Below are 12,786 nucleotides of genomic sequence, written 5' to 3'. Positions count from 1 at the left end.
CTTTCGTTGACTTAACCCTGCAAACCATTTTTTCAGAGTATTCTGAATCGTAAAGAATTTTTAAAGAATTCGGAAAGATCCCATCAGATTTTTTGCCGAATTTTCTAAAATGAAATAAATTACGCACACTTCCATTCTTTTACGAAATTTCGGAAGAAAATCAGTAAAGAAATGAAAATAATGATGCTATGTGAAGAATTTCTTGCAGACTTTTTTCAGAATTTTCTTTATTTTTCGTACAGAAATTTCTTTACGAGTTCGTGTCAACCACTTCATATAATTTTCTTTGAAGATTCGGAAAAAAATCGTTACAGAAATCAGATACTCCTAAAGATTTCGTTAAGATTTCGGGAACTTTGGTTTGCAGGGAAGTTGCATAATTACTTTTCAGCTTCCTTTTTTAATATAAAAACATTACAAACTAATAAACGCTATGGGAAAATTTTATTCTCGCTTCCCTTCTTAGCGAATAGTTCAGCGAATATTTTTCCCGTTTCGTTCTCTGTCAGAAAGTTCCTGTTCTTCGAGAGAAAGTTCCTTGGACTTTTTTCCCCGTTTAGTTCTTTTCAATAACGTTCCGGCGAATTTTGTTCCCATTTTGTATTCTTAGAAATCTTCCCGAAAGTANGAAAATTCGATACTCAACGAAACTTTCGACACGCTTGCATAGCTCATAATACGAATTTCACTTTCGATCTTCGATATTCGATAGCCAGCGAAGATCGAAAATCGAATGCAGCTCATAATAAGGGCCGTAGTGATCTCCTTGAATCATTCCACTGGGTTTTACTTTTATATAATTCCCATTGAGAACGTTCTCGACAGTTTTGTTCTCATTTTGGTTTTGGTTTTGAAGCGCTCTTGCAAACAAAACTACGGGAACGACATTTAATTTCGATCATACCTTTTGTTCTCGGTGCCTGGTAATGATTTAAAATTTTATAAAAAACTACTAAATATTAAATAAGTAAAAGAAATGTATCTAAAACTTGTTAACACTCTTTGTTTCTATTATTTTTTCCACCACTGTATGTATCCCTTCACACTCACCGATGGTGCTCGATTGTTGCGCAACGTCGCATAATCGGCAAATTCATTTATATGTGCATCATGAACACGTCCCAGCGCATTGGTATTGTTCATATTACCACCGCCGCTCACATTCTCGCCATTATGCAGAGCGGAACTACCCACGCCGTGATTGCCATTGCGTGGCTGTATGGTGGCATAGGTGTTGTCAACAACACTATGATGTGGCACATGATGTTCTAATTGAGCCTGAAAATAAAATAAATGCAATTGTTCAAAACTCAAATTTCGTTTAAGGAAAGAAGGTATGGGCTTAAGTCTATTTCCGTAGCAATATTCAATATAGTCCGCAGTATATTTATTCAGTGTGAATTACATTTCCGACATTTTCGTAAAAGGTAAAATAGGGCGCCGACCTCAATATATTAGTGAAACGTGCTGTTTCGACGGGGTCAGACCAAAAGGAGGAGAGCCCTATTGCGTGTAAAGATCTTGGGTCTGTATAATTCAGAGTTTTACTTGCTACATTATCCAGACCAAAATGGTGTCGCAGTTACGCGGGTGTCTCGAGGCAACTGAAGTTCTTCGTCTGTGCTAGGTGGTGGAAGAACTATAATGATGACATTCACAGGGCTAGAGTTAGTGAAAATGAAAGTCGTTATTAGCATCTCTGAACAACGTCGGGCCAAGTGGATGTGCCGTGCATATCTGAATCAGTTCCTACAATTCGTGGAGATGTCTACTGACGTACCTAGGAGGTCGCACAACTTCAAGTTCTTGTTAGTATGTTCCCTGCGGTAGCAATCGAGCAGGAATTGCTTGCTAAGCTGCCTTAAAGGAAGCATTGAGGTCTCACAATGCAGGTGGTGTTTAAGCATCATCAGAAAACAGAGACGATAAGTGGCTGTCCGGTATTTCATTAGGTATGTGGCTTGGTCCAGTGTAGCCGTTGTAATTGGTGGTATGCCGTGGATGACTGTTGTTATTGTAACAGCAGTACTCAACCCCTCAGATAAACTCATGTACATACGTGGATGTCTAATGGGAGCCTATTCTAATCTGCTCAGATGATGAAAAGAATCGCCGGTGATTTTGTAGGTGAGAACCTAAGAAATACCTGTTTATAAGGTTGTTGTAGTAGCAGTGTTAAACTCCTCGGGGTTTGTCATGAGTTATCCTCTGACCCGGTAAGCCTGAATCCAATGAAGCGGGCGGCGTCGATGGGCGCAGTCCAGAGGGCTTTCGGTTTCAGGGTCATCGTCGTTGAGTCTCTGGCACTACCCAAAATGGAGTTGTTCTCGGTTTCACCTCGTCTTCACGGCGGATCGTTCCGCAGCAGAGCGTTTTGGGGTGGTTCCCACGGTTACATTCCACGAGGAATTGCTTCGATAACATGCAGTCTCATTGAGTGTCGTGTGCTGAATGCAAGTCGTAATTGGAGAGTCGAGTCGTATCGAAAATTGCACGTCAGTGCCTAATATTTCGATTCGACTATTTGTCGGCTCCTCAGGTGCTGCCGGCTAGCGATTTGAAAACTTTGTCCCTGGCTCGTAGTTCGTTGTAGGTGGCTGAGGTGTGGAGAAGGAGAACATTTCAGACTTTCAGGATTTTGGGGTGGTTGGTTGTCGGTATATTGGCGCTGTAGAGGAAGACGTCTGTTTCGAGCCTGATCTCGTTATTTGATGTGATGGAGGGTGTGGCGGCGGATTTGGCAGCGGAGATGTTGCGGTTTTTGGCAGTGAAGACATTTGACTGATTGGTGAGATAGTCGTTTATTTTCTACCAAAGGCTGTCGATGCTTGAGTATGTTGCCATTAAACCGTGTTGGGGAGAGTACGCCGCCTTGAGATACCCCCTGTTTAATTCTACGCGGCTTGGACTTGGAGTTACAAAATTGGACTGATGATTAGCCTCCACAGGGATAGCTGGTTATCCATCGTTTCGTCCAAGCTAGGAGCGACGAGTGAAAGGGCCGTGGGGTTATCCGTGTCCAATGCCGTCCGATAGGTCAACTGCGACTAGGACCTTCCTGTCACATGGTCAACTTTGGTTCAGACCCTCGCTAATCTTCCTTCCCCATTTTCTACATCTCGGTAATGATCAGGGCGGACAGTGACAAGTCGAAAGCGACGGTGAGGCATCGACTCGAGCAGGTTCTAGATTTTTCAGCATAATTCTGCGCGTACCTTTTATTGATTGCAATCAAGAAAGGTTGCCATCCTGTAATTTCGATGAAGATTATGATATAAACGCATTAAGACAAATCCTTTATAGACAATAAGATCATCATTTGAACTGGTTAATTTATCCGTCAGCAAAGATTTGTATGAGGTCTCTAATTAGTAGGATTCGTTCAAGTTTTGATAAAGAAATCGCTTTCAAAGGATCCAAATACGCGAAGTATACCAGAACCTGATTTTGATTGATGCTGGTAAGCATTACGATACTAAGCGGTGAATATACTCCAAAGTAGTCAGGTTACTTTAAGAAAGAAAAGCTGTATTAAAATAATACACCGCCCCAGTATGGTTTGGACTACTATTGCCGACACCATAGGTTCCCGTGTCGTGCTTTTTCAAATTTGATGTATTCTCTCAGTTATGATGACTTCGTTTCTTCCAAAAAATGTTGTCTTTCTACACTCAACCCTGTAAAACGGCATGTTTTTGGCTTCTTGTCCCTGTCTAGCTAACGCATTTCATAATATTGTCGTTTTGCGCAACCATCTGATTTTCAGGGCAACCATCTCCCCCGACAAAGCTTCAAAGGCAGAGAGGTGTACAAGAGTGTGACACTACAAGAAACGAGCACAAAATTGTCTCAACAAAAGTATTGAGAGCAGATTTAACGGGAACAAAAGGAGATCAAAAGGTTCGGGAACGTTTCCCTAAAAAACGAAATGCGAACCAGATTCTAAGAAACGTTCTCAAGAAGAACAGTATGAGAATGAAACTTTCGGAAACGTTTTCAATGGGAACAAAATGAGAACGAAAGTTTCAAGAACGTTTCCACGCAGGATCCAGTAAGAACAAAAGTCTGGGAAAAGTTCTGCTAGAGAACAAAACTATAACAAAAGTTTTGAGATCTTAACGTTAAGAATGAAAGGGACGACTGGGAGTTGGTATGGAAACTCGTTTCAGTGAGAACAATTTTTTATTTTCTGTGCAAGAAAAGTTCGTGTCTCAAGTCTTTCATTGACTTAATTTGCATTATTATCTTTCAGTTCTTTTTTTTATAAATTTTAATATTCAAATATTTTAAACGCTGTAGAACGCTATGAAAAAAATTTTATTCTCGCTGCCATTTTTCGCGAATAGCTCCGAAAAGATTTGTTCCCGTTTCGTTCTCTTGACTTTAGTTCCCAAATGGTTCTTCGAGAGAAAGTTCCTTAGACTATTCTTCCCATTTCGTTTTCTTGGAAATGTTCCCGAAAGTATTGCTCGCATTTGTTCTCTTTGGAAACGCTCCATAGGATTTTGTTCTTAAATAATTCCCGTTGAGAACGTTCTTTACAGTTTTGTTATCACCTTCATTCTTGTGAAAACACTTCCGAAAGTTTGGTTCTCATTTCGGATTGCAGTTTTAAGCGTTCTTGGGAACAAAACCACGAGACCGACATTTAGTTTCGATCATACCTTTTGTTCTTGGTCCCTGATTTTAGAATCGAACACGAAAAGAGAAAGAGGCAGTCAAACGGCCACTTTTTTGGTGGACACGAAAACACTATTAGATAATACTCACCGGTGAATCCGAATTCGAAATGTGATCGGGCTCAGAGAAGACTTGCATGGTAAGCTCTTGCTCCTCATAGAGCTTGAGTTTTCTATAAAATAAATTGTTGTTAAAGATTATTAAGGTATGTCTAATTCAAAGAATATGCTGTAAAACTTACTGCTCTATCCACAAAGGATTCTCGGTTGTATTCAAATCTTCTATGATTTGTTTCTTGATTAAAGCCTCCTTGCGGCGATTTTCGACAGGCACGGAGAGATTCCTGAAAGGTATAAGTAATAAATGATTGAAACATATAACTAAAACTGGCTATATCTACTTACCAATGCTTGAGACAACAACACAGCACAATAAAGCTAATAACGCCCACAAAGAGTACGATAATGAGCGCCACCAAACCTGCCACAGCTAAATCAAATTCATCCTGAACGATGGTAATGTAGGCGGGCACGACATTCTCAATAGCGAAACCGGCATAATAGTCCTAAAAAAGGATATGTAAGTACATAGAAAGTAAATGTTTTTTTTTTTTGGATGAAAGCAAAAAAGTCACATTTCACCACTCACCCGCAAGTAATCATAGTTTGCATCGATAACTTTGAGAATCTCATCGACAGCAGCAATTTGTTGCGTATGCGGCTCGACCGCATGGAAGAATAAATCACACCAATCCATACGTATACGTCCCATTGCATCCACATGATAACGTATCTCATCGACTATGATGCGATGCTGTGTCGCATTACGCAATTCAGCGATTATCTCCTCCTGCTCCTGATGCACTTCCTCCGGTGGGCGCGACAGTATGACGCGCACCAGCTGTGTTGAATCGAACACCCATACATAGACTCTTGTGCGCGTTGATTGCTGTGGTTGTTCTAATTCCTTAGCAATTACTTCTAGCTCAAAACGATCTTGATTGTATTCGGCCATGAAGGCAGCAGTGGTAATGCGGCCATCGGCTGAAATGGCTACAGACGAATATACATATAATTTTTGGTTAACATTTTTTATTTCTCTTTAACACAAATGTGTCGCACTCACCAAACGGACTTGGCACTATAGAACCGGTGGCCTTTGTAGCCCCGTACTTATACAAATTTGAGGCCACAATCATATATTCGGTCTTGGCGTTCTTGCCCGCATCGGCGTCGGTGGCATTTACAACGGTTATTATGCTGTTAATGGCTGCCTTGGCATTCACACCGGCATAGTAAACCTGTGGTTAGGTGGACGGGCAAAGTTTTGTTAAAGTAAGTTATGTGGACGTATATTGTTAGCGGTGCATTGAGTTACCTCTTTTTCGAAGACTGGTGCATTGTCGTTCTCATCGAGCACTGTTATCCACACCTTGGCTACTGTGTTGTCGCGCTCCAAACTTTTTATTGAAAATGAAGCGCGTTCTTCTTCAGAAATGTGCAGATCCGATTTGATGCTTGCGAGGATGTAAAGCGTGTAGAAATCGATATCTTCCCTAAATTAGATAAAATTTAAGGAAATTAATTTATGTTATTTTCTGTGTTATGCTATATTGTGTGAGTTTGTGTTTTTTATGCTATGGTATGTTATGCCATGATATGTTATGTTATGTTATGCCATGTTGTGTTAGTTTATATTATGATATGTTATGTAGTGATATGTTAGATAACGATAACGATACAGATAAACATAAGGATGAGTATAAGGATAAGGATAAAGATATGGATAAGAAAAAATCATAAGAAAAAGGATAAGGGCAAAGATAAGGATAAGGGTAATGGTAAGGAAATACATATGTTGACTGCTGAAATTGAGAAATAATAAAACTATTTTTTAGCTCACCTATCCAAACTCTTGTTGGTGTAAATATCGCCTGTGGCTTTGTCCACAACAAACGCGCTATCCTCATTGCCCAGCAATAAGTAGTAATAGACCTCTCTGTTGTGTTTACTGCGCGCCGTTGCTTGTATGCGACCAATCTTCACTTCGCGCCCACTATTCTCTCTGATGGATATTTTATAAGGATTCGAAGCATCCGGGAACTCAGGACGATTTTCATTTGCATCAACAATGCTAATACTCAGGAAGCGCAACGTTTCGAAGGGTGTCGGGTTGCCAGCATCCCGCGCCACTAAAATTATGTCGTAGCTATGGAGAAGGCGATAATTAAAAAAGGGGTGAGCAACAAATACGCACGAAATATGATTTGTGAACATCTGTGTACAGCTTGGCAAAGCATTAGGCAATTCAGTTACATACTACATAGGTTTGGTAAGAAATTAAACATTAATTTCCTTTTATTTCATTTCGTTTTGACGGGCCCAATACTCGACTTTTCCATAACCACTTCGGGAATCGTTAAGGACTATCTCAAGATCAATTCGTAGCTAATGTGAAACTACCTCGAAATGTTCCCAAATTTGTCGCAAAATTGCATTGAAGTGGTTCTGAAAAAGTCCTATACTAGTCCCAAAATGATCCTGATGCCGATATAGTCCTAAAATGTTCCTGAAAATAGTCTCAAAAGGCCCAGAACAAGTCTAAACATGGTCCTTAAATAGTCGTGAACTCGGCCCGAAGTGGTCCTACGATAATGATTTCGAATAAGTTTTGAAACGGTTTCGAAATAATCTCTTGTCGGTCCCAAAATTATCCCGAACTAGACCCACAATGGTCCAAAAATATTTCTGAACAATGCCCGAAATGACCCCGAACTTGTGCCAAAATTTTGGCGAACTAGTATAGAAATGATCCAGAACTAGTCCCGAAAAAGTCCAGAAATGTACGTTTGTACACACAATAAGCAAGTACCAATTTCCTGCTATGTTTACGCGAAGTTTGCCTATACCGAGAGCTAAGACGTTTACACATCAAAAATCTGATTACTTTAAGTCTGCGTCAACTCACTTCGCACGCTCCTTGCGATTTAATTCGCGCTTGGTGCGCAATTCGCCTGTAACGGCATCGATCCGGAACTCCTCAGTCTCCTGCACATTTTCATTGTTTACTTGCAGGTGATAGGTGATGTAGCCATTCTCATCGGTATCATTGTCTGTGGCCTTGACGGTGAGCAGTAAATAATCACGTTGTACGATATCCTGCAAAGCGAGAAACATTTTTAAAACTATGCCGTGTCGCGCGAGCTTTCCGCGTAGCAGTACTTACGCCAGGTATCTCGATGGTGGCATTCGACAGCGCTGGTATCACGAACACCGGCCGATGTTGATTCACACCCATCACAGTGATCAGCACACGCGTGCGGCTCTCCATGGTACCCGAACCTTGCGTGTCACGCGCCACAACTTCCAAAGCATATTGTCCCTTCTTGCCATGCAAGCTTTGTGCTGGATACACAATGCCGGTCTGTGCGTCCAAGCGGAAAAGCCCCTGCTCATTGCCGGCAGTAATAAAGTAACGTACATCGCCAAATAGGCCCTCATCTGCATCGAGCGCTTTCACCTGCTGCAATGGGGCGGGCGGATTAAAAGCAGCATTCTCCGCCAAGGTTGTGGTGTATTGGTCTTGCGTAAAAATTGGCGCATTATCATTGACATCCAGCACGTTTATGTGGATCTACGGGAAGCGAGTGATGCAATCTGAGGATAAATACACATAACTACTATAAAAAGCTGTTTTACAAACCGCTGCCGTCGCTGATTTCTGCACTGTCGCTGGCGCCTTATCCTGCGCCACAGCCGTCAATGTGATCTCGCTGATCTTCTCGCGATCGAGTATTGTCGCATCGGCCACCATTATGCTGCCAGTATATGCATCGATACTGAAGTATTTATTATTCTCCCCAATCAGCGAATAGGTGAGTTCACCAAAAGAACCAACATCGGCGTCAAATGCCTCCACCTTGCCAGCGACGGTGCCGCGTGGTGAATTCTCAGTCACATTGAAATAATACTCCGATTGGCTGAAGTGCGGTTCATTGTCATTCAAGTTGATAATATCCACAGTCACTTCAGCGGATGATGTGAGCGACGGCACGCCGGTATCACTCACCGAGGCGATGAATTTCACCTCCTTCACCATTTCATAGTCGATTCGAGCGATTGAGGTAATTATGCCGGTGGTTTTGTTGATGGTAAAATAGGCATTCGGTGAGATATTGTATTCACCGATGGTCGAGTCATCATCGTACGCCTGCAGGGTAGTCAACACAGAGCCAATTGGTTGCTCTTCGGCCATTTGTAGCTTGATTACAGGATTATCGGGCGTCCAAGGCGGATTGAATTTCTTGTGAATGGGAGAGTATTATGAAAGAAAGAAAAAGACAAATTTATTTAAATTCACTTAGCAACACTGTAAATCGTGTCAAAATAAAAAATAAAGATACAACAAAAATAAACGATGAATTTTGTTCGGAAGCGAAAAAAAATTCTAATTAATTAAACTACAAAATTAATGTATTTGAAAATTCAAAATTACCATAATCACACAATCAAGTAATGCAATTTTACAATGTATTGGCACCAAAAATTCAGTCATGTGATATATCATTTGGAAAATTCAAAATCTTATTCATAAACGTTTTCACTATCCTATATAAAGCAACCACGCTGTGTCCGTTTAAACTGGGCAAAGATCTGAAGCTTGTAAGGGATGACAAATGCGATTTTCCGATTTAATTTGAATATGACGATTCACTTTTTTTAATTTACAGGTCCAAAATGTGCTTGGCAAGTCTTGCTGCAATACAATACTCGCACAATTATTTATCTTATTCGTAACATTGGTAATTTTTGCGAAATTTCTTGTCAGTTATTTGGGACTCGCAGCTAACATTATAGCTTTGTAAGTATCCAAGTTTAGTTGTATGTACATTAGGGTGGTCCAAAAATGTATGTGAGAAAGTAATGTCGGAAAATTTATGTCCACCCCCTCTAGGATTGCTCTAGACCGAAAAATATATATACCTTATTTTTAAAAAATGGTGAGAGCATTCCGACTTCACTTTTTTTTGGACCGCCCACCCAAAAAAATCTGTACTATTTTTCTATTGGAAATACACAATTTATTATATTTTATTACTTCCGCCAAAATATTTCTAAAAATGTTGAGATTTATGTATGTGAGCAAATTAGAAACTACCTCCAAAAATATATATATATTTTTTTTTTATAAAACAAAGCGCTTGCACTTCTGAGAAAAAGGTTTTGGATAAAAATTTGCTGAATTTTTTTGAACTTTTGTACAGTTTTAATCTTGGGTTTATACGGGTTTTAATTGAAAATTCACCAATTCAAATTAAAGAATAAACATAAAATTTACGTGTGCTGGACCTGTTTAAAATTACTTCCAAAAATCTAGAATTTTATAAATAAAAAAAAATTCTGAGAAAAAAGTTGGAAATTTTGCTGAAAATTTGTTGATTTATTTGCATTTTCTACAAAGTTTTAAGTTTGGGTTTTCACGGGTTTTATAAGAAATGAACTGTATTTTAGTTGAAAATTCTTATAAATAAAAAATTAAATATATATTTTTAAACCACCGCAGATGACGGAAGAGTTTATTCTTAAAAGCTCTGCATAAAAAAGTTTAAAAATTTTATCAACGGAATGAAAATAATGAGATTTTTAGAAACATTTTCAAATTGGTCTAACTCACGTATATTTTGAAATTTAATTAATTTTTTAATTTTTAATTTTTAATTAAAAGGATTGAGCTTATGGTTTGAGCTTTTTTTTATATATGTACATATGTATGTATGTACATGCATGTTAATTAAAATAACCTGTGCTCTCTTTTAATTAGATTTCCCATTTTGGTGGAAGACGCTCCCGACCTATTGCTACCGTCAATTTTTAGTCAAATAATAGAGAACATATTATTTTGCGTCCTAGATATTTTAATTGGCGGCATAACCGTTCGCTATTTCATACCATGCAAAAAGCCGCTTTTAGTCATATTTGCGATCAAAAATATAATCAAGTTAACCGTTTGTATATCAGCGCTGTGAGTATTTGATATTAATACATCTCGATTCAAAATTCCAAAATTAATATTCTATTTTTATCCGCTTAGCAATACCTACATAGACCTATACAACAATCTAAAGGATCGCGTGGATGACAATGAATCGGTAGCATTACTACAACCGATGGTTGAAAGTGAATTATTTTTGCGAAAAGAAAGTTTGGTTTGACAACAAAAAAATAAAAATAAAAAACGAAGGGTAAATAAATTTTTATACATATGTACATATGTATATCACCTACCGGTGGCGTCTTGTTGACATCAGTGATCTGTATGTTAAGCAGTCCACGTCCTTGTTGTACAGTAGGCGCAGTGCTATCCGTTACAAGCACATTGATGCGTATGACCTGGCAGGTGCAGATAAAAAAGACGAGATAAAGAAGTATATACGTACAATGATTACAAGCTGAAAATGATTTTAAGTTTTTTCGATGATGTTAGAACTTACAGCAAATAGTTCACGATCCAGTTGCTTGTTCACGATCACCTGCCCCTTACGATTTATTGTAAAATATTCCTTAAACTGTTCACTATTTGGCACTTCTTTGCCCTCTTTGTCGATGGCGATAATATCGGTGCCGGCAAATTCGAGTGCACTGTATGTGGGTACGTCGGGATCGAGTGCGACCAGTGTGTGAACTAATGTGCCAACCGGAGCGTCTTCGGGGACCTAGGGAGTACGAAAATTGAAAGAAAAAAAGGAATTGTAAATTTTAATAGAAACACGATGAGCATGTTTAACTGCTTATTACAATATTTCAACTAATTATTCCGGGACAGACAATATTTTTATAAATTAAAAATTAAGTTAATTATAAGAAAAGTATTACCTCTTGTTTCAAGAATTCCCATCCAATTTTCATAAGTAAAAATGAATAAACAAACCTATAAAATGTTTACCATATTTGGGAACTATTTAATTTTAAATCTCAAATTGTATGTGTAGAGTGACTTTTTCTAAAATTCTAAAATCAAAACTGATCGAGACAAATTCCACGGGTTTGCGGAAAATTATTTTCTACTTTTTATAGAAATGTTTTGTTTGATTGTATTTCTATTTTTAGTCCTCTGTTATTGTGTAGAACACAGGGACCGAGAAAAAATAAATGTTGTTCTCGTAGTTTTTTACTCAAGAACGGTTCAAAACAAAAACCAAAATGCGAAAAAAAAACTATCGAGAACGTTCTCAATGGGATTTATATAAGAACAAAACGCTGTAGAACGTTTCCAAAGAGGATCAAATTCGAACAATACTTTCGGGAACATTTATGAGAGAACAAAATGGGAAGAAAAGTCTCCGGAAAGTTTTGGAAAAGAACTAAAGGGGAAGAAAAGTCTAAGGAACTTTCTCTCGAAGAACAATTTCGCAACTAAACTCTAAGGAACTTTCTTACAGAGAACGAAATGTTTGAATACTAAGATTGATCAAAAAAAGAACTGAAAGATAATTATGCAAATTAAGTAAATGAAAGACTTAAGACACGAACTTTTCTTGCACAATAAATTAAAAATTGTTCCATAAATGAATAAACAATCTATTTTTCGCAAATTTTTTATAAAGATATGGTTAATTTTACAACAAGAACACCGAAAATAAGAGTTCCAAAACTTATGCAAAATTTAAGAAAATTCTGAAAATTTTCATAAAATTATTGCACTTTTTAATTAGACTCTTTAGAAAAAAAATTAACTATGCAGTTTTTTATGCCATTTAATTTTAGTACAATGAAGTCCAAGTTTGAGGTAGCTAGGACTTACCATTGATTTTTGGCAATTTTCGTTCGTTGAAAGTGTCGGCCATTTTTAACCGACTTCCAAAAAAGGAGGAGGTTATCAGTTCATCGGAATATTTTTTTTTTGGAATTTTTTTATGTATGTTACCGGACAACTTTGGACCACGTCAATGATTTGAATAATTCTTTTTGCATCGGAAGGGTAGTGTCTCAGAGGGGGTTCCATACTAATCCGATCATTGGATCATGAAATATATATTTTTTTTATATGAGAATTGAAGTTGGTTTTATTTTCTTTGCTAAAAATTACTTGTCTCCATATGTTAGATAA

The 12,786-nt window shown here is 38.2% G+C and overlaps 2 protein-coding genes across 3 annotated transcripts in view; one reads left to right on the top strand and one right to left on the bottom strand.

Moving 5' to 3' along the window:
- The window catches only part of Cad87A (cadherin 87A), a 45,101-nt gene that overhangs the window by 3,468 nt on the left and 28,847 nt on the right, over nt 1-12,786 (bottom strand). The window contains exons 11-23 of one of the 2 annotated variants that reach the window (XM_017613105.1): nt 11,171-11,392; nt 10,965-11,069; nt 8,383-8,982; nt 7,906-8,313; nt 7,648-7,838; nt 6,583-6,888; nt 6,058-6,235; nt 5,806-5,980; nt 5,329-5,732; nt 5,085-5,245; nt 4,922-5,023; nt 4,771-4,852; nt 1,051-1,278 (exon numbers count right to left, since the gene is read on the bottom strand). In XM_017613105.1, the coding sequence (XP_017468594.1) occupies nt 1,051-1,278; nt 4,771-4,852; nt 4,922-5,023; nt 5,085-5,245; nt 5,329-5,732; nt 5,806-5,980; nt 6,058-6,235; nt 6,583-6,888; nt 7,648-7,838; nt 7,906-8,313; nt 8,383-8,982; nt 10,965-11,069; nt 11,171-11,392 (3,162 nt within the window). The remainder of the gene's footprint in view (nt 1-1,050; nt 1,279-4,770; nt 4,853-4,921; nt 5,024-5,084; nt 5,246-5,328; nt 5,733-5,805; nt 5,981-6,057; nt 6,236-6,582; nt 6,889-7,647; nt 7,839-7,905; nt 8,314-8,382; nt 8,983-10,964; nt 11,070-11,170; nt 11,393-12,786) is intronic. The other variant, XM_017613106.1, reaches the window with a different exon arrangement.
- On the top strand, nt 9,180-11,012 carry LOC108360706 (uncharacterized). The gene is made up of 4 exons (XM_017613107.1): nt 9,180-9,341; nt 9,410-9,540; nt 10,501-10,701; nt 10,771-11,012. The coding sequence occupies exons 1-4, from the start codon at nt 9,195-9,197 to the stop codon at nt 10,889-10,891; spliced, it is 600 nt and encodes a 199-aa protein (XP_017468596.1). The 5' UTR covers nt 9,180-9,194; the 3' UTR covers nt 10,892-11,012.

The sequence above is a fragment of the Rhagoletis zephyria genome, unplaced genomic scaffold (assembly GCF_001687245.7).
Source record: "Rhagoletis zephyria isolate East Lansing unplaced genomic scaffold, Rhagoletis_zephyria_1.1 Rzeph_scaffold_00613, whole genome shotgun sequence".
NCBI lineage: Eukaryota > Metazoa > Arthropoda > Insecta > Diptera > Tephritidae > Rhagoletis > Rhagoletis zephyria.
This window is presented reverse-complemented; position numbering and strand designations above follow the sequence as displayed.